Source organism: Eublepharis macularius, chromosome 4 (genome assembly GCF_028583425.1).
Source record: "Eublepharis macularius isolate TG4126 chromosome 4, MPM_Emac_v1.0, whole genome shotgun sequence".
NCBI classification, from domain to species: Eukaryota; Metazoa; Chordata; class Lepidosauria; order Squamata; family Eublepharidae; genus Eublepharis; species Eublepharis macularius.
The window spans coordinates 56,286,573-56,310,938 of NC_072793.1; the positions used below are offsets into that span (position 1 = coordinate 56,286,573).

The 24,366-nt window shown below is 40.3% G+C and overlaps 1 protein-coding gene across 2 annotated transcripts in view; it reads left to right on the top strand.

The window, feature by feature from the left end:
• Positions 1 to 21,188, top strand: part of WWC1 (WW and C2 domain containing 1) — a 107,882-nt gene extending 86,694 nt beyond the window's left edge. Inside the window, exons 12-23 of one of the 2 annotated variants that reach the window (XM_054977140.1) lie at positions 1,522 to 1,630; positions 3,242 to 3,322; positions 4,135 to 4,221; positions 5,648 to 5,840; positions 6,548 to 6,700; positions 6,966 to 7,069; positions 8,505 to 8,655; positions 10,245 to 10,409; positions 15,420 to 15,512; positions 16,071 to 16,301; positions 18,951 to 19,063; positions 19,542 to 21,188. In XM_054977140.1, the coding sequence (XP_054833115.1) occupies positions 1,522 to 1,630; positions 3,242 to 3,322; positions 4,135 to 4,221; positions 5,648 to 5,840; positions 6,548 to 6,700; positions 6,966 to 7,069; positions 8,505 to 8,655; positions 10,245 to 10,409; positions 15,420 to 15,512; positions 16,071 to 16,301; positions 18,951 to 19,063; positions 19,542 to 19,608 (1,547 nt within the window). In that variant the 3' untranslated portion in view covers positions 19,609 to 21,188. The remainder of the gene's footprint in view (positions 1 to 1,521; positions 1,631 to 3,241; positions 3,323 to 4,134; positions 4,222 to 5,647; positions 5,841 to 6,547; positions 6,701 to 6,965; positions 7,070 to 8,504; positions 8,656 to 10,244; positions 10,410 to 15,419; positions 15,513 to 16,070; positions 16,302 to 18,950; positions 19,064 to 19,541) is intronic. The other variant, XM_054977141.1, reaches the window with a different exon arrangement.
• Positions 21,189 to 24,366: the final 3,178 nt, after the last annotated feature.

Sequence of the window (24,366 nt, forward strand, 5' to 3'; positions counted from 1 at the left end):
ATTAGGTATAGACTCATAATATGGAGAAGGCTCTGAAATGATCTGTCTGTAAAAAATGTAATGTAGGCTGAGCTTTTTCTTCTTTCTCTTTGAGCAGTGGTCACATTTATACTGGACTATGTAATGGTTATTATTCCTATTAGATCTCTGTAGTAATTAGACTTAACCTTTCTTGGCTCTTTGAAAATGGCTGAAGCTGTTAAAGTGAACACTAAGGCACTAAGCAGATTAAGTGATTTAGGGTTGTTGTTCAGTCAGCAGACAAAATAATCACCACAGGTAGTTTATTTTAGAGTAGTAATGAGGAAAATGTCTGCTCCCTGGGCTCTACTCATACAGCTCAGAGTAGTGGAAAGCTGCCTGACTGAGTTAGGCTGTGGCCTCTTGGGATCATGTGTTCTCACATGCTCTTGTAAGTACAATTAAATAGTATATCTCAAACCTTTTTGTTTGCCGCCTCTAATATTATGCAACATAACAGATATGTTTTGGAAAGCCTCAGCAGCTCTCCAATTTAAATATCCCTTTTCCTATTTAAAAGACTGAATGGTGGAATGCAACTGAACACATTTGTTCATGCAATCAAAAACCATGCTTCCCAGTCCAAGATAGTGAAGTGGTCCCTTTAAAAAAGTGAGACTATATTGGCTTAAGTTTTGGTCATAGTTCTCAGCTTTTTTCAAAACATAACAAAGGTCATTTCCTTCCACATCTAAAATACTGCACTATGGTCTTTAAAAAAAGGTGCCTTTTATTGTAATGTAACACTGTGAGGCTTGCAGCTTGAGAAGATGTCACTGCCTTTTAAGTCAACAACATCACAGAAGTCAGGACTTCATTTATTGATGGTTTGTATGTGTGGTTGGTGGCTGATAAGCATAGCCGAAGCAGTCAGCACCATTCATCTCTCACTGGGTTACAAGTTATGCAGGTCTGTTTAAGTTTATTTTGTTTTCCTGATCTTTCCTGGGCCTGTTGTGTACAACTTTTGGCTCCCGATTTTGAAAGCTTGCTGGCAGATATATTAAACTGTGGTGGTGACGGTCTTAATGTTACCTGTTTTATTCTGAGTTAGATAATTGAGCCATTTCATTTTACATTATTTGTCCTGAATGGAAGCATCCTTCAAAGGTCTCAAGCAGTTCTTTCAGATCTTTTCTAACTTAGATCTGTCTTTTTAAAACTAGAAATGTAAGGGTTTGAACTGCAAAACATATACTCTATTGCCGAGCTAGGATCTCTTCCGACATTGAATTGCTCCAGATTATGCTACTGACATCAACAATAAACATGCTTATAGTGCTGAAGAAGACCAGGACGCATCTTATTTTTGTCATATCACGCTTAATTATAACACAAGTCTTCATTGTAGATGCTATTTTTAAAAAATTATGGGCTAAATAAGATGGTTTATGTGATAACATTCAAATAAAGGGGGGGGGGAGAAAGGGGGAGTGATTCAGTCCTGAGCCTGTTAAGCATCCAACATAAGTTTTGATTTTCTTCCTTGCGCTTTTGCAGGTGTAAATATAGTTGAAGGGGCTGCGCTGAAAGTAGCATGTGTATCAGCTGCAGTGTCCGATGAGTCTGTTGCTGGAGACAGTGGAGTATATGAAGCATCTGCACAAAGGTATTCTTATCCTGCTAAACTTGTGTACATAAGCCCAGGTTAACTCAGCAAGGCCAGTCATCTATACACAGCCTCTTTGGGGACTCCCCCACCCCAACGCCTCCTTCCCAACATTGTACTGCTCAATAGTGGGCCTAGAGCTCACATACTTTTCCCAGCCTCTGTTCCACTCATCATAGGAAGAACAAATTGTCCACAGTGGAAGATTCTGCAGATAACTCAGCATGAGGGTCTCTCTAGATGTGCACATTTTTAAAGAGTTTGGGTCACCCAACTTGGGTTTCCCGCTGCCATACAGCAAGTAAAAAGTAAATCGCTGTTAAAAAAAAATAAAGGAGAACCCAAATGGTCTCAGAATTCCTCTGTGGTGGGGGAAAAGAAGCTTCTCTCTCTCCCTTCAAGCCATTTCCCTGTGTCACAATACTCCCCCTTCTTTTTTACTGCTCCATGTGCACAGAATACTCCAGGTGGAGCAGAAACAACAAGGGGGAAAAAATCCTCCCCTGCTATTTGGACTATCAGGTTCTGCTAGAGGATTCTCCTAGAATGCTTCACATCACCAGACTAGGCTAGATGAGTTAAAGGTCTTTATTTAAGAGATCATCACCACCATTAGAGCACAGTATAACTTCATTGCCAGAAATACCAGGGGAAGAGGCCCAGTGGGCCAGTTATACCCTTGTCCCCCCCCCCCTTTTTCAAGCAAAAGCCCGTTAGTCTTGGCGTACAGTTTCTCACAGGAAAGCTTGAAGAAAAAGAGAGGCAGGCACCAAGGTCACTCAGCGGGTTCCCAAGTGTCTCGAGATAAGGCAGCCGAGTACAGAACAGCAATAGCAGAGAAGATAGTAAGAGAACAGCAAACCTACAATCTATCCACCCCATCCCCCACAATAAAAGAAGTCACTGAGTAGGGCAGGCAGGTCACAGGCCTGCTTGACATGGACAGGGGAAACAGCTTGAGGGGGGAGGGGGGAGCCCCTCCTCCCCCCACTGAGGCATTCTGAGGCTGTTTGGGCTCTCCTTTATTTTTAACAGCTATTCCCCAAAGCTGCTGTGTAGCTACAAGGGATCAGGAAATCCCATACTCCAAACCCAGCTTTCTTAGAAGACTCATGTGTAAGGACAATATTGAAGGGCCTATTAAGGCAATATTTTTGTATGTGAATTGCAAAAACAGTGAAAGGTTTTGATGATTTGACAGAGTTGCCAACCCCAGGTTGAGAAATTCCTGGAGATTTGAAGGTGGAACCTGGGGAGGGCAAGGTTTGCAGATTGGAGCTCAACAGCCATTTTCTCCTGGGGAACTGATCTCCATAATCTAGAGATAAGTTGTAACTCCAGGCTGTACCTGGAGGTTGGCAGTTGTACTGTTTGGACATTTATTTATTTATTTATTTTGAGCAACTAAATTGTGGCAAAGAGTTTCTTTATTTAGCAGCTCCAAAATTCTATTGTAGTAATGTTGTGGGGCTGTATATATAACCTTAAAAATGTTTTCTCATGTTAGACCCTCTCCTCCACAGATAGGTTGTAGTGATCGTAGAAACCTCTTTCACATATTTTCATGTCTTACTGACAGGATACCAATTTCAATATCATTTTTCTTTTCAGAACCTGTATGTCAGAAACTGTTCTGTTTGATAATGAAGATGCAGAAATAGCTGGCACTGCTAAAGTTCAAATTGCAATGAAGTAAGCTTGGTAGTTCTGTTTTTCAACTGAGTATCCTAATTAAGGCTGATACAGTGTTCAACATTCATATCACTTCCTTAGTTGAACAATAAGGCACCAAAAATGCATATTACATGTGTATGATGGAGATAATCACTAATTTGGTAGTAAGGCCTCAGTGACTATGTATGTTCACCTTATTACTCCAGCAATGAATAATTGGTTGCCTATTTTGATCCCCTAGTTAGTAGTTTGGTGAAGGCAGGCACGGTCATCAAAAGGATAGTGAAAGTGAAAATGTTTACTTATATGTTTGAAAGTGAAAATGTTTCACTTATGTAAGTGAAAACGTTTCACAATCCATTATTCATGGATTCCAGAATAAAGTAATCTCCACTGGCCCATTTTTTTCCTGATTGAAGTCCCGGATTCTACCCTTACCTAAACCCAATATTCAATTACATTCCAATAGTTTGGATTTTAGCAGCTTTCCACTGGCAAAGGTGTGTGTGGGGGGACCCTTTTAATCACTGAAAACGCCATACCAGGAACATGCCTGCACAAAAAAGCCTCATGGAACAGGGACTGCAGGAAAAAGAGACATAAGGCAACGAATTTAGAGAGGCTCACTTTGTAAAGATTGTGCTTGCAGTACTATGTATATGTATTTGGAAATGTACTACTATGTTCAACTGGTCTTACTCCTAATTAAGTGTGCATAAGATTGTATCCTTTAGTAAATGCTAAGCCTACAAATCTGAAAAAATATTTTGACTTGAGATTCTTTTGTAATTTTATTACTGCTTACAGTTTTTTTTCTGTTGGTTTTCCAGGTATGATGAAAAAAATAAACAGTTCGCAATATTAGTTGCCCATCTGAATAATGTATCCGCTCTTCTGCCACAACGAGACCAGAAAGTGTAAGTAAGTGCAGTGACATACTAGAAATGTCTGTAAGATTCCTGTGGTGCTCCTGAACAATCTTCCTACATCTCCTTTTTATATAATTCTGTTAGGCAATGCAGCATACCTCCATTTTTATTTCTTATCAGCAATCATTTATGAGTCTTAGAGCCACCTGTAGAAATAGATATATTCTTAAATGTGTGTGAAGAAATGCTTTGAGAAGAAGATTAGCTAGCCATGAAATGGTACATAACTGCTGCAGTTTAGCTGAGGGTATAGAGAGCTGAATACCTACTGAACTGTGACAAAAATAAATGTCTGCTTTTGCAGATTCATAGTCCCATGGATATTTTATTCATAATGTGATTGATTAGCTAGGTCATGACTGATCAGGTTTCTTATTGCCAGTGAGTTCACAAATGTGCTTACTCCAATGGCAAAATAAACTCTATCCTATGAGAATGACAGGTTTATTTTTCCCCCTAAACCTTAGTCAAGAATACTTATCCAGCACTAACATTTTACATACATAAAAACTATACTACTGAGCTGTTGAGACATAATATTAAAGGAGATGACTGTGCTAAAGTTTCTAACCCTATTTCTATTACATAAGTCTGTTTTGTGTGTATTAGACTAACCCTCTCTTTGAATTCTCCTCTCTGTGCAAAAGGAGTGAATCATATATTTCACAAATATGTGTTTATCATTCTGAGGCAAGCCGATTCCTTCAACTACATGCTAAATGATGCACTATTAATACCTTTCAGAGCTTTCAGCTTACTGTTTTTGTATGATCAAAAAAAATTCCATAGAATCTCCATAGAAATTAATGTATAATAGCCCCACATGATCAATAACAACCATTTTAAAACAAGCTGCAGAGTAGGATTCCACAAACTTTCTGATTCTATACTTTCCTTTTGAATTCTGACACTGTGTACACAACCACAAAAAGGCCACTACAGGAGACAAAACCAGCCAGAAAATGGCTGGTATAGGAGAAGGAGTCGCACACACACAGAGGAATCCCAAATGCAGGGGAGAATACAGGTGGTTAAAACAAACACTGGGAAAGAGGGACAAGAGAAAATTAAACAAATGGAGTGGTGGCAGCTGCCGCTGAAACAATGTTATTTGAATCTGCATAGCAGATCTTTAGTGGCCAATCAGAAACGTGCTGAACAAAAGCCCTACCTGGCCCCTCTCACTTTCTAAAACCACTTGGTGGACACCAAGAAAGATGCTGGCGGACGGCACAGGTACCACATTGGGGGCTCCTGCTGTAGAGAATATTAGTCTATTTCACTATTATATTTGGTATTAGTCATCTGTTACTTATGCTATGCTGATGAATGTGCATTGTGCAAGGATTCTTGTGCTGAGCTGCAATAAGTTTGTAAAGCAAGTCATGCTGACTTAAACTAGCTTTTTCAACAGGTGTATTCGGGTGGCTGTTCTTCCTTGTTCTGAAAGCACAAGCTGTTTGTTTCGCACCAGACTCATGGAGGCATCAGATAATCTTGTATACAATGAATTATTTTGTGTTGCAATCTCCTACTCCATTCTACGACAGAAGACTCTAAGGGTTGATGTCTGTGCTATGGATAACTGCCATCTTGAAGAGTGCTTGGTTAGTGTTCATTTTTGCTGTATCTACAGTATTAAGTGTAAACATTTGGCTGATAGATTTCCTTCCATAGCTCTAACTTATTATGTATCTTCTACTCATAGGCAGTAATAATTACACAGCAGAATTAATTAACAAGATATTAATTTTACTATATCGATATTATCAGATTCTGAGCTCTTATCTTATGCGGTTGCACACTTAAAGCTAGTTGAGACTTGATCCCCACACAGACTCCCTGTGGATGTCTGGTGCTTTCATTGAGGGCACAGTCAGACCATGTTCAATATATATCTACATATTTTGTAATTATGGCAACTCAAAAGAATAACAAATTTCATAAAGATTTGTAAGAGCCAGTTGACATGGGTGTGAGCTCCCATATTAACATCTCAGAATCATAAAGGATTGCCGGTATTGTAGCAAGACAGTACTCATGCAGATGTACCCTTTGTATCACCAATGTGGGCTTTATTTCCATGATCACAGAGCAACATTCTGAGCCACCACTATGGCTGGCACAATCATAGTGCTTTGTGGTCATGGAAATCTCAGTTAACATAATATATTAAATTTAAGGGAAGGAAAATTTTATGTATTGGCCGAAGTAGTAAACTTCTAGCTTTTATACTCTCAGGTCCCACCATTGGATTCCATTTTCATTTGACTACCATGATAATACCCATTTCAATTTTACTTTGTTTCTACAGGGTGGTGCACAAATTAGCCTTGCTGAGACTTGCAGATTGGGAGAGAAGTCATCTCGTTGGTACAACCTCCTAAGCTATAAATATCTGCAGAGGCAAAGCAGTAAAAATAAGCAAGAGGATCCCTGTTCTAAACTCTCCTGTCCTGAGAAAATGGTAAAGACTAACAATTAAAGATGTTTTATACAACCATTTAATAAGACTTGGCACGGTTCCAGAAGGAATGCGCTATTGATAGGCAATAATACCTCAGACTTCCATGTCAGGCATATACTTACTGCAAGAAAATGTGAAGCTTCTTTTTTTAGTGCAGTTATGAGATAATTGTATTTTTCTAGCTAGGTACAATGTAATAATGGTGTGACCTTCAGTGAAACTCAGTGGATGTTATTGCTTCTTAATGTCTTTAACTCATTTTCAGCAGGATTCTGTATCTGTGCTGCTAGAACAGACTGCTGTTGAACTAGAAGCCGTAGAGAGAGCGCTAGAAGAAAGCAGAAGCACTTTACATACTGGGGAGAATTGGTAAGTTGTCTAACCCATTCATATTACGACACTATTGTGCTGTGGGTTTTGTGGACTTTTATGATCATGTATAAAGATTGCATGGATTACCTGGAAGGTAACGCTATGAAGTCAAAAGCAGGTGTCATTACTGTGGAAAAGTTTTTCCCCCAATAACCAACTCCTGAATTATCTATAGAGAATTACTCTTCTCGGTTTGTGACCATTTCAGTCGTCCATCACAAAACTGATAAGCTGAATAAAATCTCTTTGTAGCAAAGTTAAAAGGTATCAAACCAACCTCCTCAAAAGCATGTTGGGAACTGTATGATATGCCATACTTTTAATTTCTGGAAAGTATACATTGAAATTAATATTTACATGATATCTAGTTTCATAGTTGTCAAAACTAAGCCCAGTCCAAGCAATTGTTGTTTTCTAAAATAATTAGTTTGGTCTACAACTAAGGATACTGCAAATTTCTCAGCAAGCCTGTTCAGCAGATGAACTTACGTTGTTTGACACTTGCAAACAGACAGTGACTCAGTTGATATCGTCGGATTGCATCAAGCAATTCAAACTGCTGTCAAACAACTTTGGAGCTTCTTGTTGATCAGAAGCCAACTCCTGGCTGATCTGGGAATCATCTGGAAGTCAGGTTCTTGACCCACCCAGTCCCCTGACCAAAATAGCTGCAGTGATGTAACAAAAGGGAGCCCCTCCAAGCTGAGCAGAACTGAACACTACTTTTATCTCTGCAGGAGAGGAGAAGGTGCTCATTTCTCTCCTTTGCAGCCCATGCTGACAGCCTGCAGTGGAGAGAAAAAGGATGTCAGATGGGCTTCTGAACATCCTCTCCCCAACCAAATCTGCAGCATCTTAACATGTATGGAGGGCAACAAAGTTTCCAGGATGGGAGATAAGAAGTACCAAACTTGAAAGTCTACTCATGATCCCCACCCTCACCTCTAGAAAAAATATTCCTGGGTACAGAGCAAAATTTCCCCAGCAGATCAGAAGCCAATTCCCAGCTGTTCCCTCATCAGCTGGGAATCGCCTTTGGATGGCTGCAAGTAACAAATCTCATTGAGGTTGCCATCACACTTCCACACTGTTGTCCTCTTTACATAACATTTGTGGCAACGCCATATGAAAGTAGATTCTTGTGGAGGATGAATGGGTTATGTGATCAGAATTTCCAGATAGAATGAACAAATATTGAACTCGAATGTGATGAAAAACATTTTAAAAACATTTTAAAATGTACTATTGCTCCTCTCCAGCCACTGTCTTCTTATTCTATCTTATCATGTAATAGAGTGATGTATTGTCTAATGCTGTAGAAAACTGATATAATGCCACTGTGTCAGGAATACCATTAACATTACCAAAGCTCTCTAGATTAGTATGTCAAAAGTTCCCTGCATATTTACGGAGCAGTTTTGTTATGTGACAGGCAAGATGAGGAAGATGCTGAGCGAGAGCAAGATGGTAATAGTGAAAATGAAGTGGAAGAAGAAGAGGAAGAATTTTATTGTGATAAGACAGTATGGGAAACAGAAGAGATTCCATCAGCCTTCTCACAGGCAGAGTTAGCAACTTTCAAGGTAAAGAGCATAAGAGAAGCAGTGTCCTTTTACAAGCAGGTGATCTTGAAGGACGAGCTGACTTCAGCACTACGTTGTTGCTGCAGTGCCCTTGCTTCACCTCTAACTTGCTTCTTGTTTTCTGCCTGCTTGTGAATTCATTCTCTTTGTTAGGCTTTCCTTATGTGTGGAAATTCTAGGATGCTACATGTCACGATCCCCCACATTTTGAAATATAGCAGGATGGACATGAGGAAGCTAGAAGAACTCACTATTGTTGTGGTTATCCCCCACCCCCTTGTAACCTACAAACATAATTGCCAAGACCTTGTACTGCAAGGTACTACTTTACTTACTTTCACACCAGCCACAGCTTCCACCAGCGATCATCTTACCATTGGGGTAAGCTGTCAAACCTTGAATTGATGGGATTTGTTGCTATGATGCAGCCTTGTAAGTTTGGGCAAGTGGTGCTAGGTGAATTATGCTAACAAAATCTGTCCATTGCTAACAGCCTCAAATATATAACTGTAGGAGAAAGCAGTATATCCATACTGTTCTGTCAGCACAAACAAATATTTGCATAGTCAAACTAAGTTATGCTCATGCTTCCAATGCAGTTATCTGTTTTTCATGCAAATTCTGGAAGTTGGTGCAGCAGGCTTCAATTAATAGATCATAAGAAGTGCCCTGGATTCTGTTCCCTAACTTCCTATTATTTCTCACCCTCTACGTTCACTCTGTTAGCTTCTAATTATACAGTCAGTTCCAGTTTTGTGTTAATTTTTCCATTTGCAGTGGTTGAATTCTAGTCTTGGTAAAATATAAGGCTTAAGACAAGTTGCTGGGTTCTGTCTAATACAATGTTCATAATTATTCAGTGCTTATATCTCAGATTAGTAATCCATAATGCTGATTTGAATTTTTTTCAAAAGGAATGCATCATATTTATAAACTATTTATAAACACAGTAGTGCTTGCTTAGGCATACCAGAGACCATGTTGAGAAGTCACTACCGCAAACTCGCCCAGCAGGCAAGTTTGCAGCCAGGGGGGGGGCACAGGGATGGCAGCCTTCCTCTGGGGTGGGGGCAGCAGCTTCCTTCCGGCTGCGGGAGGAAAGGACAAGCCAAGGAGCTAGTCGGCTCCTGAACTGGCTCCTCAGGTGGCTTGACGAGCTGTGGAGAGAACGCAGAAGCCAGTGGCCGCATCCTCGCAGCTTCCCTCGACCATGGTGCCTCTAAGACTGACGGTGATGGTTGAAGAGGAGTGAGCAGGACAGGGCCATTCTCCACCAGGCTCCTAGTACCTTGAAAAGTGTTTTCTCCTTTAAAATTTAATGGAAGAGATAAATGTCTAGAATGTGCCACAGTTGTGTTCTGTGATTTTGATATGTGCCAAAACAACTACAAAGAGAGAGAAAGTGTAGAATTACTTTGTAGGTTTTAAACTCATTTATATCTCTTGGGTTTTCATCAGTTTGACAGGTAGTATTGAATTTTACTATTAGATTTTGAATTCACTCTTTAAGTTGTTATACTTTTAGACTGGTGGTTCTTTGGTGGAGCAAGCTACACTGAAGCATTTGTTTTCTCTCTCTTTTTTTCCAGGTGGATAAAGAGACCAACACAGAAAGTTTCACACATTCTTCCATTGTAGTTCGTCCAAAAGATAAGAGACCATCAAACCCACCACGAACTCCTTTTGTTAGAGGCAGTACAATAATACGTTCCAAAACCTTTTCCCCAGGACCACAGAGCCAGTATGTGTGCCGGGTAAGGAAAATGGTATCTGTGTTTTGGTCTCTTTACTAACCCCAGTGTATAGAGTGCTACTAGGTAGTGTTGTGCAAAAAAAAAAAATCAGGTTTCCCGCTTCAGGTAACCCGAAGCAGAAAAATGAATTGGAAATAAGGGATTTCCGAAGCGGCAAGCCGCTTCAGGAATCCCTTCTTTGACCAGCTTCGGTGTGCTCCATAAAGATTTGGAGCACACCGACAAACTACACACACACACGTCGCTTATTTCACCTGGTGGGAGGGGGAGATCCCCCTCCTTCCCCTTCCATCGAGTGAAATAAGCGGCAAAGGGGGAAGTTCAAATCCCACCGCAGCAGATCAGCTGCTTGGCGGGGGTTGTGGCAGGCCCTTTAAACTCCATCTGGGTTGCGAGGGAAACCCCCCCCCCCACGACCCAGGTGAAGCGCAGAAGGGCCCTTTCCAGCTGGCTGCAGGGAGGGAGAGAGTTTAAAGGGTAAAACGGTTCCCGCACTGTTTGCAAATGGCACGGGGAACATTTTTCCATTTAAACTTTCCCCTCTCCAGGAAGCGCAGAAGGCCCTTTAAACTTAAAGGGCCCTGAAGCTTCCCGACAAGCGGCTGAATCAGGGCTGAAATGCCCCTCTCCCTGCTGCATAGCAGCAGCAGGAAGATGGGCATTTCACCCCAGCTGCTGGGGAGCGGCAGGGAGAGGGATGTTTAAATCCCCAACTCAGCTGCTTGTCAGGGGTTTCCCTGACAAGTGGCTGAGTGCAGCCTGCCAGGGTGAAATGCCCTTCTCCCTGCTGCTGCGCAGTGGAAGGGAGAGGGGCATTTCACCCCCAGGTCAGGGATTTAAATGTCCCTATTCATGCTGCTGTACAGCAGCACAGAGAGGGAAATTTAAACCCTGGCAGGCTGCAGTCAGCCACTTGTCAGGGAAACCTTTGACAAGCAGCTGAGTCGGGGGTGAATGTCTCTCTCCCTGCTGCTGCGCAGTGGCAAGAAAAGGGGCATTTCACCCCGGCAGGCTGCACTCGGCTGCTTGTCAGGGAAACCCCTGACAAGCGGCTGAGTCAGGGGTGAAATGCCCCTCTCCCTGCCGCTGACAAGCAGCTGAGTCGGAGATTTAAATGTCCCTCTCCCTGCCGCTCCCCAGCAGCACGGAGAGGGAAATTTAAATCTCGGCAGACTGCACTCAGCTGCTTGTCAGGGAAACCCTCGACAAAGAGCTGATCAGTGGTTTAATTGTCCCTCTCCCTTCCGCTGCACAGCGGTATGGAGAGGGACATTTCAACCCCTTGACCTGAAGCTTCCCGAAGCTACACAAATAGCTTTGGGAATCTTTGATTCGGGGTTTCTGAAATGGGCCCGATATGCTGGGGCTGTTTCGGAAATCCTGAATCTTTGCGAATCGGGTCCGATTTGGGTATTTTTCTTCAATCGGAAACCCGAAGCGCACACCACTACTACTAAGTAGCTTACTTTAAAATACACTATTTTTGCAAACTATCGAGCACTCATTTGACTTGCATGTGGATATGTTGACTCCATATGTATGGAAGTACATTAATTCTGTTTACAGCTTTTGAAAATATTATTTGCATGTCCTTAGAGTCATAGTGCACATGAAATACGCCATGGTATAGTGTACATAAATTGTCTGGCAAAAAAGGATAGCTCAGGCAAGCCCAATCTTGTCAGACCTTGAAAGCTAAGCAGGGTCGGCCTTGGTTAGTAATTGAATGGGAGATCTCCAAGGAAGACCAGGGTTGCTATGTAGGCAATGACAAACCATCTCTATGATTAGCTGTTGCCTTGAAAACCCCAGCAGGTTACCTGTGATATTTGAATGCAAGTTAATGCAAACTTGGCTAGCCCAATCTTGACAGGTCTTAGAAGCTAAGCAGGATTAGCCTCGGTTAGCTATTGGAAGGGAGACAGCCAAGGAAGACCAGGGTCGCCATGCAGATGCAGGCAGTGACAAACCATAGTCTCTTGCCTTGAAAACCCCACCACGGGTTGCCATAAGTCAGCTATGACTTGACAGCACTTTCTACCACCAACAATGAGACTAGTTTTCTGGGAAAACTAACCCATATGCCTGCATTCAAATATCATGGGGTGGAGGAAGCCGTGTGCACGAGCCTGGCAACAAGTAGGTTTGTTTATACATTAACTATAGTTAACCAAGTATGCCTAAATTAATCAGGATGATGAAAACCCATGAGGAATGTAAGAACTCTAAAAGGGGAATGCATAATGAGGTTCAATGTAAAACATAGTGTAGTGATGCACAGACAAAAAATTCTAACTTCATATTTAAACTCTTGAGGTAGTCAATTAACAGTGAAGGGAACCAGGAAAAGGATTTAGAGGTTGTGGAAAGTAACTCAGGGCATGCATCTAGTTGGTGTGCGGTAGCTGTGAAAACAGACACACTCGATGCTTAGACTCTGGTCTAAGCAGTGCATTTTATCTCTGTCTATTAATATTTTGCTTGTGCGTGCAAGTAAGGAAGCAGGTGCATAGGCGAATCATGCAGCCTGTTTAGTGAGGTTTGTACATACTGCAGCATGTAACACTCTGCTGGTTAATGTACTATATGCAACTGTTTTTGTTAAATTCTTCATTGAGGTGTACCTCAAATGACTACATGATTGTTAGCATGCCCTAGTGTACGGGTAGCAGCCACTCTCTCAAGATGAATGATGTTTGCATTTATTCCATTGCCCATCTTCCTTCGAAGAAGTCAGGTCAGTTCATTATCTAAAGCTACAGCCTTAGATAGTGGGGGGATGTCATTTTTAGATGACCACCTTTATATCTAGCCAGCATGAATTTATGCCAAAGACTCATGAGCACGTTCTCAGTCATCTAGCAGCTCTCTGTATGCAGCATGTTCCCACAGAGGTCTAAATACAGAGGGGTTTTATTGTTCTGTCCTGTGACTCAGAGAGTGCTAGTGTCTATAGGAAAGCCTTGTTTTATTGCATGTTCCGAGCTTTGCTCACATGAAAATTTGTTTGCAGTATACATTAGAGCCCATAGGGGGTTGGACTGTGTTCATTGTCTGTTGACTTGAAATGACATTTCTGTGTGAAGCAAATGCAGCTCAGGCTATGTTTGTTGCTTGTGGGACAATTCTTGAAGTGATTGCTATGTGTTTTCTCTTTGCAATGTGCACTGATCCAGAGAGGAGGAAACACAATGCTTAACTCAATTTACAGAATTTCTTAGGAAGGTTCCTTATTTTGTGACCTACAAACTGTTGTCATCTCCATACCTTGCTTCCTCTGTTCTTCTCTAATTATGTAAAGCAGAATAAGAACCACCTTTAGCAAATATTCTCAGATCACACTTGCTCATACCCACAGTGCTGAGCAGTACCCAGTTTCTGTTGTATACTCACACTACTGCTGCCTGCAAAACCTAAACTATGTAGGCCTGTATGGCTGATAACAAAATGTGGCAGAAGCGAAATAGCTTCTGCCACTGTTAATGAAGCTTAATGATTACTAAAATGTATTCACAAGGGAACAAGCTGTGTATGTGTATGTATATGTATGCAGCTGTATTTAGGAGTACTAGTGGTTATAATGGAAAGTTGAAAGTAAATTATTTGGCTTTCAGTTGCAATTTACGATGTCAAGCATAAATGTATCCAGTGCATGGAAGTTATGCTTGCTCAGGGCCATCTCTTTGATTAAATGTGTATTCATAACTAATTAGTTCCAGGGGGCAGGAACAGGAGAGACTATGAATAACCTCTCCCTTTTTACTTCAGTCTGTGCAGAAAACAAGGAAGACGCTATCAGAAAGGGCTTTGAAACCCCCATGTGAAACATGGGTTGGCTCTGCTGAGGAACAAGGTGTTCCTTCTGAACATCAAGGCTGTCTGTTGCTGGGATGAATCACAACAGGGTCTGATACAGTTATTGCTTTCAAATTCAGAAGCTGTCAGATCCATCGGGTATCCATTTTCCCTTTGATTTAGCTGCAAGTTGAACTTTCCACTGCAGGCTAGACCTCTAAATTGCATCATCTTGTTTTTTAAGACAGGCTTTTGGACATCAGGCCATGGAACAAATAACACATGACAGGGGCATTCAGGCATGGCAAGATAGATGGATGCTCACTGCAGTGAACAGTAGATTCTGTGAAAGGTTTTCTAGCTCTTGCTACATTTATCTATCCTGGGTAGAATGTACTGGATGTGTGTTTAAATAGACCGTTTTTAAAAAAAAAAAATAGCCTGTTAGATTTGTCTGACAGACAACATTTTATGGAAAAGAATATGAAGCTTCTTCCTTCTTTGTTACCAGAATGTTCCAGGCAGTGTCTTGGATATCGGAGATACAATCACCAAGACTGTCCTATGAGCAAAGAATTTGAAGGTGGTTCTTTACATCCTGCAGCTACAAGCTAGGCCAAGGACTTTGACCCTAGGAACCTCTCAGTGACCCTAGAAATAAAAACTTGTGATTGTTCTATCCTAGCATTCTGTTGATGTTCAGAAACAGCTGTAGAAGTTAAACATTACATGTAGGATTTTTGTTCCTTTAGTATTACGAACAGAATAATGAATGATGGAATGTCAGACCTGTCACACTAGTGTGTGTGCATGTGTGCACACGTGTGCACACGTGTGCATGCCTATGCACGTGCAAGGATGTTTGACTGTCTAACCACACTATAGCACCAACATAATCTGTTTTATCAGATTCAGCAACGGCAGCAGTTAATATAAACCAGCAATTGTTTGCTGGTGTAAATCTTAAGAGTTGGGCCGCCACCAGTCCTTTAATTCCACATCAGTACAGGGAGAACATCAGTGATCTGTTGTACAAAGAGATTTGGGTGATGGAAATCAGAATGCTTTTATGAAGACACTACCTTGCTGTTTTTCTTGCTTTCTCATCTTGCCTTTACCAGTGTAGCACCTTCTTCTACAGGTAGTTGTGGAACCATTCAGTGTCAGTGATAAAGCTCTTTTAATGTTATGCTGTTGTTCATTTCTCTTTTTCAGCTGAATCGCAGTGATAGTGATAGTTCAACTCTGTCAAAGAAATCACCCTTTGTCCGAAATGCTGTGGAGAGGCGAAGTGTCAGAATGAAAAGGGTAAAAACTGATAACACATTCTTTTCTTGGTCTTTGAAATTATAGTAGGTTGTACATAGTTTCACAAGATTCCTGAGCATACTGCATATTTATAGCAAAAGCTCTTGAAATTGCATACAGTCCGTAAAAGTTTCTGAGCACTCCTCATTAATGTGCCAATGGCAAATTGCATTGTAATACATATGGCATATAGTCATGAAGAATTTTATAAGCTGTCACTACTGGACACTTTAACTTTATTTCCCTTCATATCTGCACTTAAGATATATTATATTATCTGACAAAATAAGCTTGACTCTCAAGAGCTTATAGCCTTAAAAATCTTGTTGGTCTTTAAGGTGGTGCTGGACTCGAATCTTGTCTTTTATTTGAAAATGTATATGATTTTTAATAAATAATTTGTAAAGGATTCATTGTTAGGATATTATTCTCTGCTTGGTAACAACCATCAAATAGTTGTTAATGAAATTCTTGTGATAAAACAAAATAAGAACTTATCACATGTGAAGGAATTATTCAACACATTTATTCATACCATTTCCCCCACCCCTCTTGTAGTCTTCAGTGCATAACATCGGAGCTGAGCGTCTAATCCGTACCTCTCTAGACCTGGAGCTGGATTTGCAGGCTTCAAAGACCTGGCACAATCAACTGGTACAAGAAATCTCTGTTTTGAAGCAGCTGAAGGAGCAGTTAGAACAAGCTCAGAGTCAAGGGGAGAAGGAACTGCCTCAGTTTGTAAAGGAGGATGAACGATTTCAGATTCTGCTGAAGCTAGTAGAGAAACGGGCAAGTACTCTTGTAACTGCAGAGTGATTTTCATGATCATATTCTCAAAACAATTTCAGTGCTTCTTTTTTTTTCAGTTCCTTTTGCTTATAGTAAATCCTCTTGGCTCTTCTAAATCACTATTCAGCAGTGTCATGTTCAGCATGATTTACAGTGAAATCCTAAGCAGAGTTACTCCAGTCTAAGCCCAATGATTTCAGTGGTCTTAGACTGGATTAACTCTGTTTAGGATTTCACTGTTAAAGTAGGTTCTATTGTCCTCATGGGAATTGTACTCCCCACACTTTTCAGCCCCCATTACCTGGATAAATAATCGTCTCTCACTTGGAGAAAGATCATCTTAATCTGGGTTTGAATGTTCCAGAATCCACTTTATGTCCCCACAAGCATATAGAAGCCAAAGATGAATGCGTACTTTAAGAAGGTAATATCTGAAGATGTTATGATCAGTTTGAGTCAAGCAGTCTTATTTTACTATTATTAAACAGTACTGAGAATGCTGTGTTAATAGTAGAAACTCTACAATATTGGGAAATTCCCATATGTCAAGACATTATATAATAATATAATAATACTAACATTCGATTTATATACTGCCCTTCAGGACAACTTAATGCCCACTCAGAGCGCTGTACAAAGTATGTTATTCCAGAGAGTTGTGACTAGCCCAAGGTCACCCAGCTGGCTTCAAGTGGAGGAGTGGGGAATCAAACCCGGTTCTCCAGATTAAAGTCCCACACTGTTGACCACTACAGCAAACTGGTTCTCAACACCAAACTGGTTCTCAGTCTATCATGACTGAATTTTCTTGGGATTATTATGTATGTTTGTTCCCTTCCGCCAAGTATTTTTTATTAAATTTTATTAAGAACTTTTAGAGCCAAAAGATAAAAACTAACAAAATAAGTAAAGATAGAAATACAAAGCTAAAGAAAAATATATAAAGAAGTGACTTCCAATTTTCTCTATGACAAACACCAGTAAAACCACAAGCTTGACACTTACTCTATAATAACAAAAATAAGGCTCTCCTCTTTCTATTATCCAATTTCTTTTTCCACCCCCAACCCCGGTCACCACATCCACAAATCATCAGTTCATTTTTTCTGTTTCATGGAAAATGTCTATAAGGGGTTTCCAGTTAGCAATAAATGTAGATAATATCTTTTCTCTAATCAAAGAAGTAAGCATAGCTATTTCTGCAAGTTCTGTCATCTTCACCAACCACTCCTCTGTTGTGGGTTAATGTCAAACTTCCTCCAAATATTCAAGGCATCATACATGATCTCCACTTTATCCTCACAACAACACTTGGATGTAAGTTATACTGGATTTATTTATTTACAGTCCATCTTTCTCACTGGGACTCAAGGGAGATTACATAGTGTATGCCAGTACAATCAACAGGATGGGACAGCCAATAAACAGTGCAATAGGATTAGAATGACTGGCCTGCAGTTACCCAGAGGGCTTCATGGCTGAGTGGAGTTCAAACCTGTGTGTCCCTGTTCTAAGCCTCAGATGTTAACCAATACACCACACTCACTGTGATTTCATAACCTGTGTTTTTCCATATTTAAGTAAATGTAGAGCAATATTCTAATTACTGGTGTTCAGATAGCAACAGCTACTTTAAAAAACACTCAGCAAACATGATATTAGCAGTTTACTATTTAATACTCCTGGGTTTATCTTTTGCACTGTGAAATGGGTTACTTGGTTCTTTTGAACAATACTAGTGCAAATAACATTTTCTATGGTCCAGTATCTCCTTGCTGTGCTTAATTCTGTGCAGTCATCAGAAGAATTTCCTGCCTGCATATATGAGTTTGTTGTTTCTTTGAACAAAGCTAGAATTGTAGAGTTTTTTCATAATAAGCATAATCTGTTAATAGGTAGAGTTTCAAAATAACTGTTTAAATGCCAAGTGTAAGCATTCAGTGGCATAGACAGGAGTCATCTGCATGAAGAGAAAAAAATCCAATCAAAAAGTGTGTGTACATAGCTAGGACTCCTAGCTGGGTGAGAGAGCTACAGTGATGGAGCACAATGAGGAAAACTATGCCTGATGCACACACTGCCATAGTATGGCTTTAAGTCAAAATATCCCAATGCTAATCTTTAAAATCCTGGCCCCTTACATTTAACCAGTATTTGACTGTTGCAATCTCAACATTAACCAGGGCATTTGTAAAACATTGGCCATATCTTGCATGAAAATACATATTTAAGAACATCAGATGCAAATGTTGGATTTTATTATTCATACTTTCAGTAGCCACAAAACAAGTATGTGTAAGGACTTGCTTTATTTCATCTCTTTGATTTTATAGAAATAGTCCCTCCTTACCCCTGGCTTATGACTGATACAGAATTATGGAGCATTAATCTCACCAAGTACACTCTCTATCTTGATGTTTTCCTCCCTGCTTCTCCCCACCAAGTCCCCTAGCCAGTAGTGTGAACTATAGTGACAAGAAATCCTTTACAAATTCTCTATCCTTTTACTGCTTTTGTGGTTTACGGCTTCAAGAATTCCATATGCTGGATACTGAAGTTAAGTGCTTTGTCTACAAGTAGGATGTTAGATTAGAGAAGAACCTATTGTGTTCTTATTTACACCGATGCCTTCATTTCTCATTCACTTAGGCTGAAAAAGATGAGCGAAAGCGTGCTGATAAAATGATGAGAGCAGCTGCTAAGGATGTACACAGACTACGAGGGCAGAGTCGGAAAGAGCCCCTCGAGGTGCAGTCATTCAGGTAGGAAAATGAGTTACAGCCTTTGTTTAAATGCTTGGCTTTCCCCTTTTGAAGTAGCTTCACTTACTGGCGGCATAAAACCATCTAGCTGTAGAAATTAACCAGTCATGCTGGTATCGTGGTCGCCCTCTGATAATGCGTGACAACACTGAACAGCATTTTCTAAGACCAGCACCTTCTGTGATACCCTTATCTAGCAATAGCACGATGCTGTCTCACCTGTCAGATCCCTTTGTTTAATGACTGAGCTACCTTCTAATACTCTTGTTGTATTCTTATCAAACCGAAAACAGTATGGGATTTACAAAAATGGCTTTTTGTAGGAGTTCAGCACGATATATTGTAATGAAATATTTTGGCTAGCTCCAAAGGGTTTATCAAGTCTTGCCGGATGGCACAACCGTTCTTTGCTTTTTCTCTGAGTTTCCAAGCCTCAGAATTCTTAGTTTCATTACTTGATGTTGGTTTTGTTTTGCAGAGAAAAAATGGCATTTTTCACACGACCAAGGATAAATATCCCAGCTCTTTCTGCAGATGATGTTTAATCCCTATTTAAGTATTCCATTCTCCGGCCACTTTGAAAAGTATCATTTGGTTTCACTGAAGTTTATTTATGTGGTATTATAAGGTACCAGGTCATTTGTATGTTGTTGGCTTTGTCAGCATTCTGTTGAAATTCTTACTTTTCTCCTTTCCATCACAAAAGACAGCATTAAAATGATGTGATTATATAGTTTGTATATTTAGCAATGTATTTTGGGGAAAGAATTTTTAAATATGAACAAATACAGCTCAAAATGTTTAAATAAGATTCCATTTAGATGTTTTGTACAGCACTATTTTTTTAGGCAAGTTTTACCACAATAAAATTGCATCTGGAGGAGCATTAATTCTAAAAAAAACTCATCTCTTGTAACTAGCTTTTGCTAGTTTACATATTTTTATATACAAAAAAGAGGATGCAAAAAGCCATTACAAAGACTGACTACTCTGCAAGCTGTGAAACACTTCCATTGCCTTCTAGGTCATAAAAATGGGTGTGGAGTTTACACTGCTTTCAGCACTTTAATTTGGAGGTTATTTCAGCTCTTTTTATATTGGATCCATAACAAGTTCCAAAAGCCCAATGAATCCTTTGCTACAGGGAGAAAGCTGCTGGGAACTTCCATCATAGACTTTCTAATGGCTCATTTTTTTTTGCTTTACAAATACATATCCTGATCAGCTAGCGGTGAAACTAATTCCTTTTTTTAAAACACACCTAAGTTTATTTTTTACATTTTTGGGGATTATATCATGATTTCTTTCTTTTCTCTCAGCCTTATTTCTTTTCATAAAACCCATGAGCCTGTCTCATATGCTGTCTCGTATGTTTTTTTTTTATTAACATTTTGTCTCATATGTTTTACCTTCGTTGAGTGTAATTCAAAGGTTTACTTTTACCGTTTTTGAAAAACAAGATTGTCTAGAATTACTGTGTCTGTATGCCATAGTTTTCCATACTGTTAGAATTTGTAAAAAAAAAATCCTTCTTGTGAAGTATTTCACACTTTTGTGCGCACATGAGTGTTTTCTTGCTTGCATGTTCACATTCCCACCCCTTCCCATTTCTCTACACACAAACCCTATTCAAGTGGTACCTTCTAGGAGAAGCACCCTTGTATGAGGCTTGGGCATGTACTTCTCTCCATCACTGCAGAGAGAGAGAGTAACGAATGAATGAGACTGTACTGTACTTGGTACTTCTCATTGAGAACCCAGTTTTAAAATCTGTTTATCATGGAGAGTTCACAATCAAATAAATACGATTCAACTAATGCATTCTTTCTCCTCCTCTTCTCTCACTATCTCTGTCATCTTGTCTCTCACACTCACATTTCCCTAACTATTGCCAACATAAGAACTTTGCTGATAATGGCTAGAGAACAATGGGACAAAAATACAACGGCCTTAAAGGTCTACAAACCAAGATGCGCCTTCATGAATAAAGCTGACAAAACTGGAACTCTGTTGAGATGTACATATTACTTTTTGATGTATAAAACACTTTATTAGGCAAGCACTAAATGATGGAATTTATATCTATTTTAAATTTTGTCAGGATTAAAATTGCTACAGAAATTTACATACCTAATCTCTGTGTCTTTTTTGTTGCTGTTGCCAGTGTATTAAGAATATATTTAAAAACAATTAAAGCTTACAGTTGAGATATAGATCTCTGTGGACATTTAAATATGTTTTGAATTAGAGGAAGTATTATATTCTGCAAGGAGACTTAAGATATTACATGGCCCTGGGATAATAAAGGCTGCCACGTTAAAAAAAAAAAAAACCTCTTCAGGACTGTGTTTTCAATTTTATCAAAGTTTTCTCACAGGACAACTCATAATGATACAAAACATTATTTGCTCTCAGTACTTCATATGATGGTATTCTAACAAAATCCAACCATCAGAGATCCCAGAGCAGTCCAAATTGTTTTGCAGACTATAGGTTAGCTACTTGGCCATTGATATTTCATGTATTTAGATCATTAAAGAGTACACTTGAAACTAGAGGTGTGCACAGGAAAAAAAAATTGGTTGGTTTGGATTCGGTAATATGGACCGGGGGGAAAGTCGGTAATCCCTGAATACTGAATTCATTCTCCAGTTTAGAAAAACAGAGCAAATTTGGTAAAATTTGGCCATTGTTTCCTATGGGAAACTCAATTTGGAAATTTCTGGTGGTCTGGGGGGCATTTTTGTACTGAATTTCACCAAATTTGCAGAGGACCTACTCCTAACTGTCCTCTACTCCACAAGTTTCCTGAGGATTGGACTCTGGGAGGCCATTTTATGCCCCCCCCAAAGAGGATGCCCCCATCCACCTCCAATTCCCATTATTCTCTATGGGGAAAACTATGGGGGCTATCCAGGAGGCTGGAGACGGCATTTTGCAAGCAAAATCCACCAAATTTGCAGGGAACCTATTTCTAACAGTCCTCTAACTACCTCCTAGGTTTCATGAAGGTTTTTTTTTTTACAAGACCTTCAACTAGCCTATCTTAAAAACATTTTAAAAGTTCAAACCCTCTCAAGATACCCCAAAAGTACACCCATACATCACTAGGTAATTTAGGTTAACAAACAAGCAACCCAACAAACACCCCTCCCAAAGAAGAACAACCAATAACAATTGAACACCTGACAAAACCAAACGTCTATTCCAACGGAAAACAGGACCCAGCAAAAAAATACCAAGCAAACTTCTGTAAAGAAAGCCCAACAACAAGGGGAAACAGCCCCTCCTCCACCAAAGAACAACCAGCAAAAATTTACAGCAACAAAGAAAGCACCCACAGCAGGGGAAAACAGCCCCCCTCCCCCAAGAAGAAATGACTTTAATAAAATGAACAGGAACTATAAAACGCCAAACAACAAATTACTCACAACTGGATAAAACACACCCCAGAAGAACAAGCAGCAAAAGTGAAGCATTAAATATCAAGCAAGAAATCAAAGCCCCCCCTTGAATGAATTCCTCATGCCTTTCATTTTGTCCCTGCTAAAATATTGCCTAATTTCCATGTGATTTCTTAATTATTACAACCTAATGATGTTTCAAGTAAGAACTGTTTTAGTTTCGTGTATTCAGTCTTTAACCCACCCTCCCCACAAGTGGGCTCAGGATGGGGTACAACAATAATAAAGTACAGTTGCATAACAAATTTTACAATAAAATTCAATTAAAATCATATATATACAAAACCCTCTAATGGTTGGCTACACATTCCTGCCCCCAGTATACAAAGAGGAGGTAGACAGACACATGAGCTGTATTCAAATACTGGAGACCAGTGGGAGGCTCAATAATGGTCCTGACGTTGGCCTCAGCCGTAAGCCTGGTGGAACATCTCCGTCTTGCAGGCCCGCCGAAATGATACAAGATCCTGGCAGGCCCGAGTGTCCTCAGACAGAGAGTTCTGTCTGCACAAAGGTGTGTGGGTGTAGTTCTGGTGCTACTAGCCAGTTGTAGAAATGCTGTCCCTAAAAATTTCCCATGTACTTAATCAGTAAATGCTAAAGTGTCTGTGTTATTTCTTCATTCCAAAAAAAAATCCTGAGCCTAGGCAATAGGTTGCCAACCTTCAGGTGGGGGCTGGAGATATCCTAGATGACAAAGGTCTGTGTCCCTGGAGAAAACGTTTGCACTGGATGGTGGACTTTATGGCATTATACCCTGCTGAGCTTTCTCCACTCAGGCTCCCCCCGCCCCAGTCTCTAGGAATTTCCCAACTTCTAGTTGGCAAGCCTCCTAGGTGGCTTGGGCTGTGATCACACTCAAAAGGAATGTGCATATTCTCAAGGGAAAACTTTTTATTAGAAGGTTACAGGTGCTGGAACCCAAGATGGGATGCCAAGTCCTAATTCAAATTAAGCACTCCTTAAGAATTGACAATGCATAGGTGACCTCTCACCTCCTTTTTTACCATTAAAACTGCAGGTGATTCTGGAAGATGTTCACTAAAATTTAGGAATACCATTAAAACAGTACTCTCTTGGAAAGCTGGAGCTGAGAGCTGGAGGTGATTGTAACAGCCTGCTCTTATAAGTATAGCAGAGCCCTGAAGGTTGTTTAAAAAATACAACAGGTAAGTTTACAGAAATCATAAAAGGCATCAGAGCTGAAACAACTAGAAATAGATAGCGAAACTGCTTGTAAGGCTGAATTGAGTGTTATTTGCAGAGGAAGCTGGGAAGACCAAGACATTACATCATTATCTCTAACCATTCATATATTGGTCTGCTGTGTTTACAAATTCAAACCGTGACCTCCTCTACTTTGTATGATTTCAAAAGGAAGCTTAATGGCATCCATGAGGTAGTCAAAACACTTCAAAGGAAGAAAAGATCAAAACCTCTTCCCCTGCAGTGATTTGGGAATACAGTAAGAACATGACTAGACATGGGCACAAACCACAAAAAACTGAACCATGGGGTGTTTTCACAAACCAGGAACCTCGAACCCCACAAACTGGGGCAAGTTCATGAACCAGTTTGTGGTTCATGGGGTTTAAATGCCCCTTTCCTGCCACTTGCAAGCGGCAGGAAAGGGCCCTTTAAACTATCAGCTGGCAGCAGGGGGGATCCCCCCCACCGCCTGCCAGCTGATGGTTTAAAGGGACCTGTTGCTTGTAAGCAGCAGGGCCCTTTAAACGGCCCAAAGCCCCCAAGCCCCAGCCCCCCACCCGCCTCAACCCCCACTTACCTTGGCTCTGCTGCTGGGGTGGTGGAGGCTGCAGCCCAGCAGCAGCAGCTCCA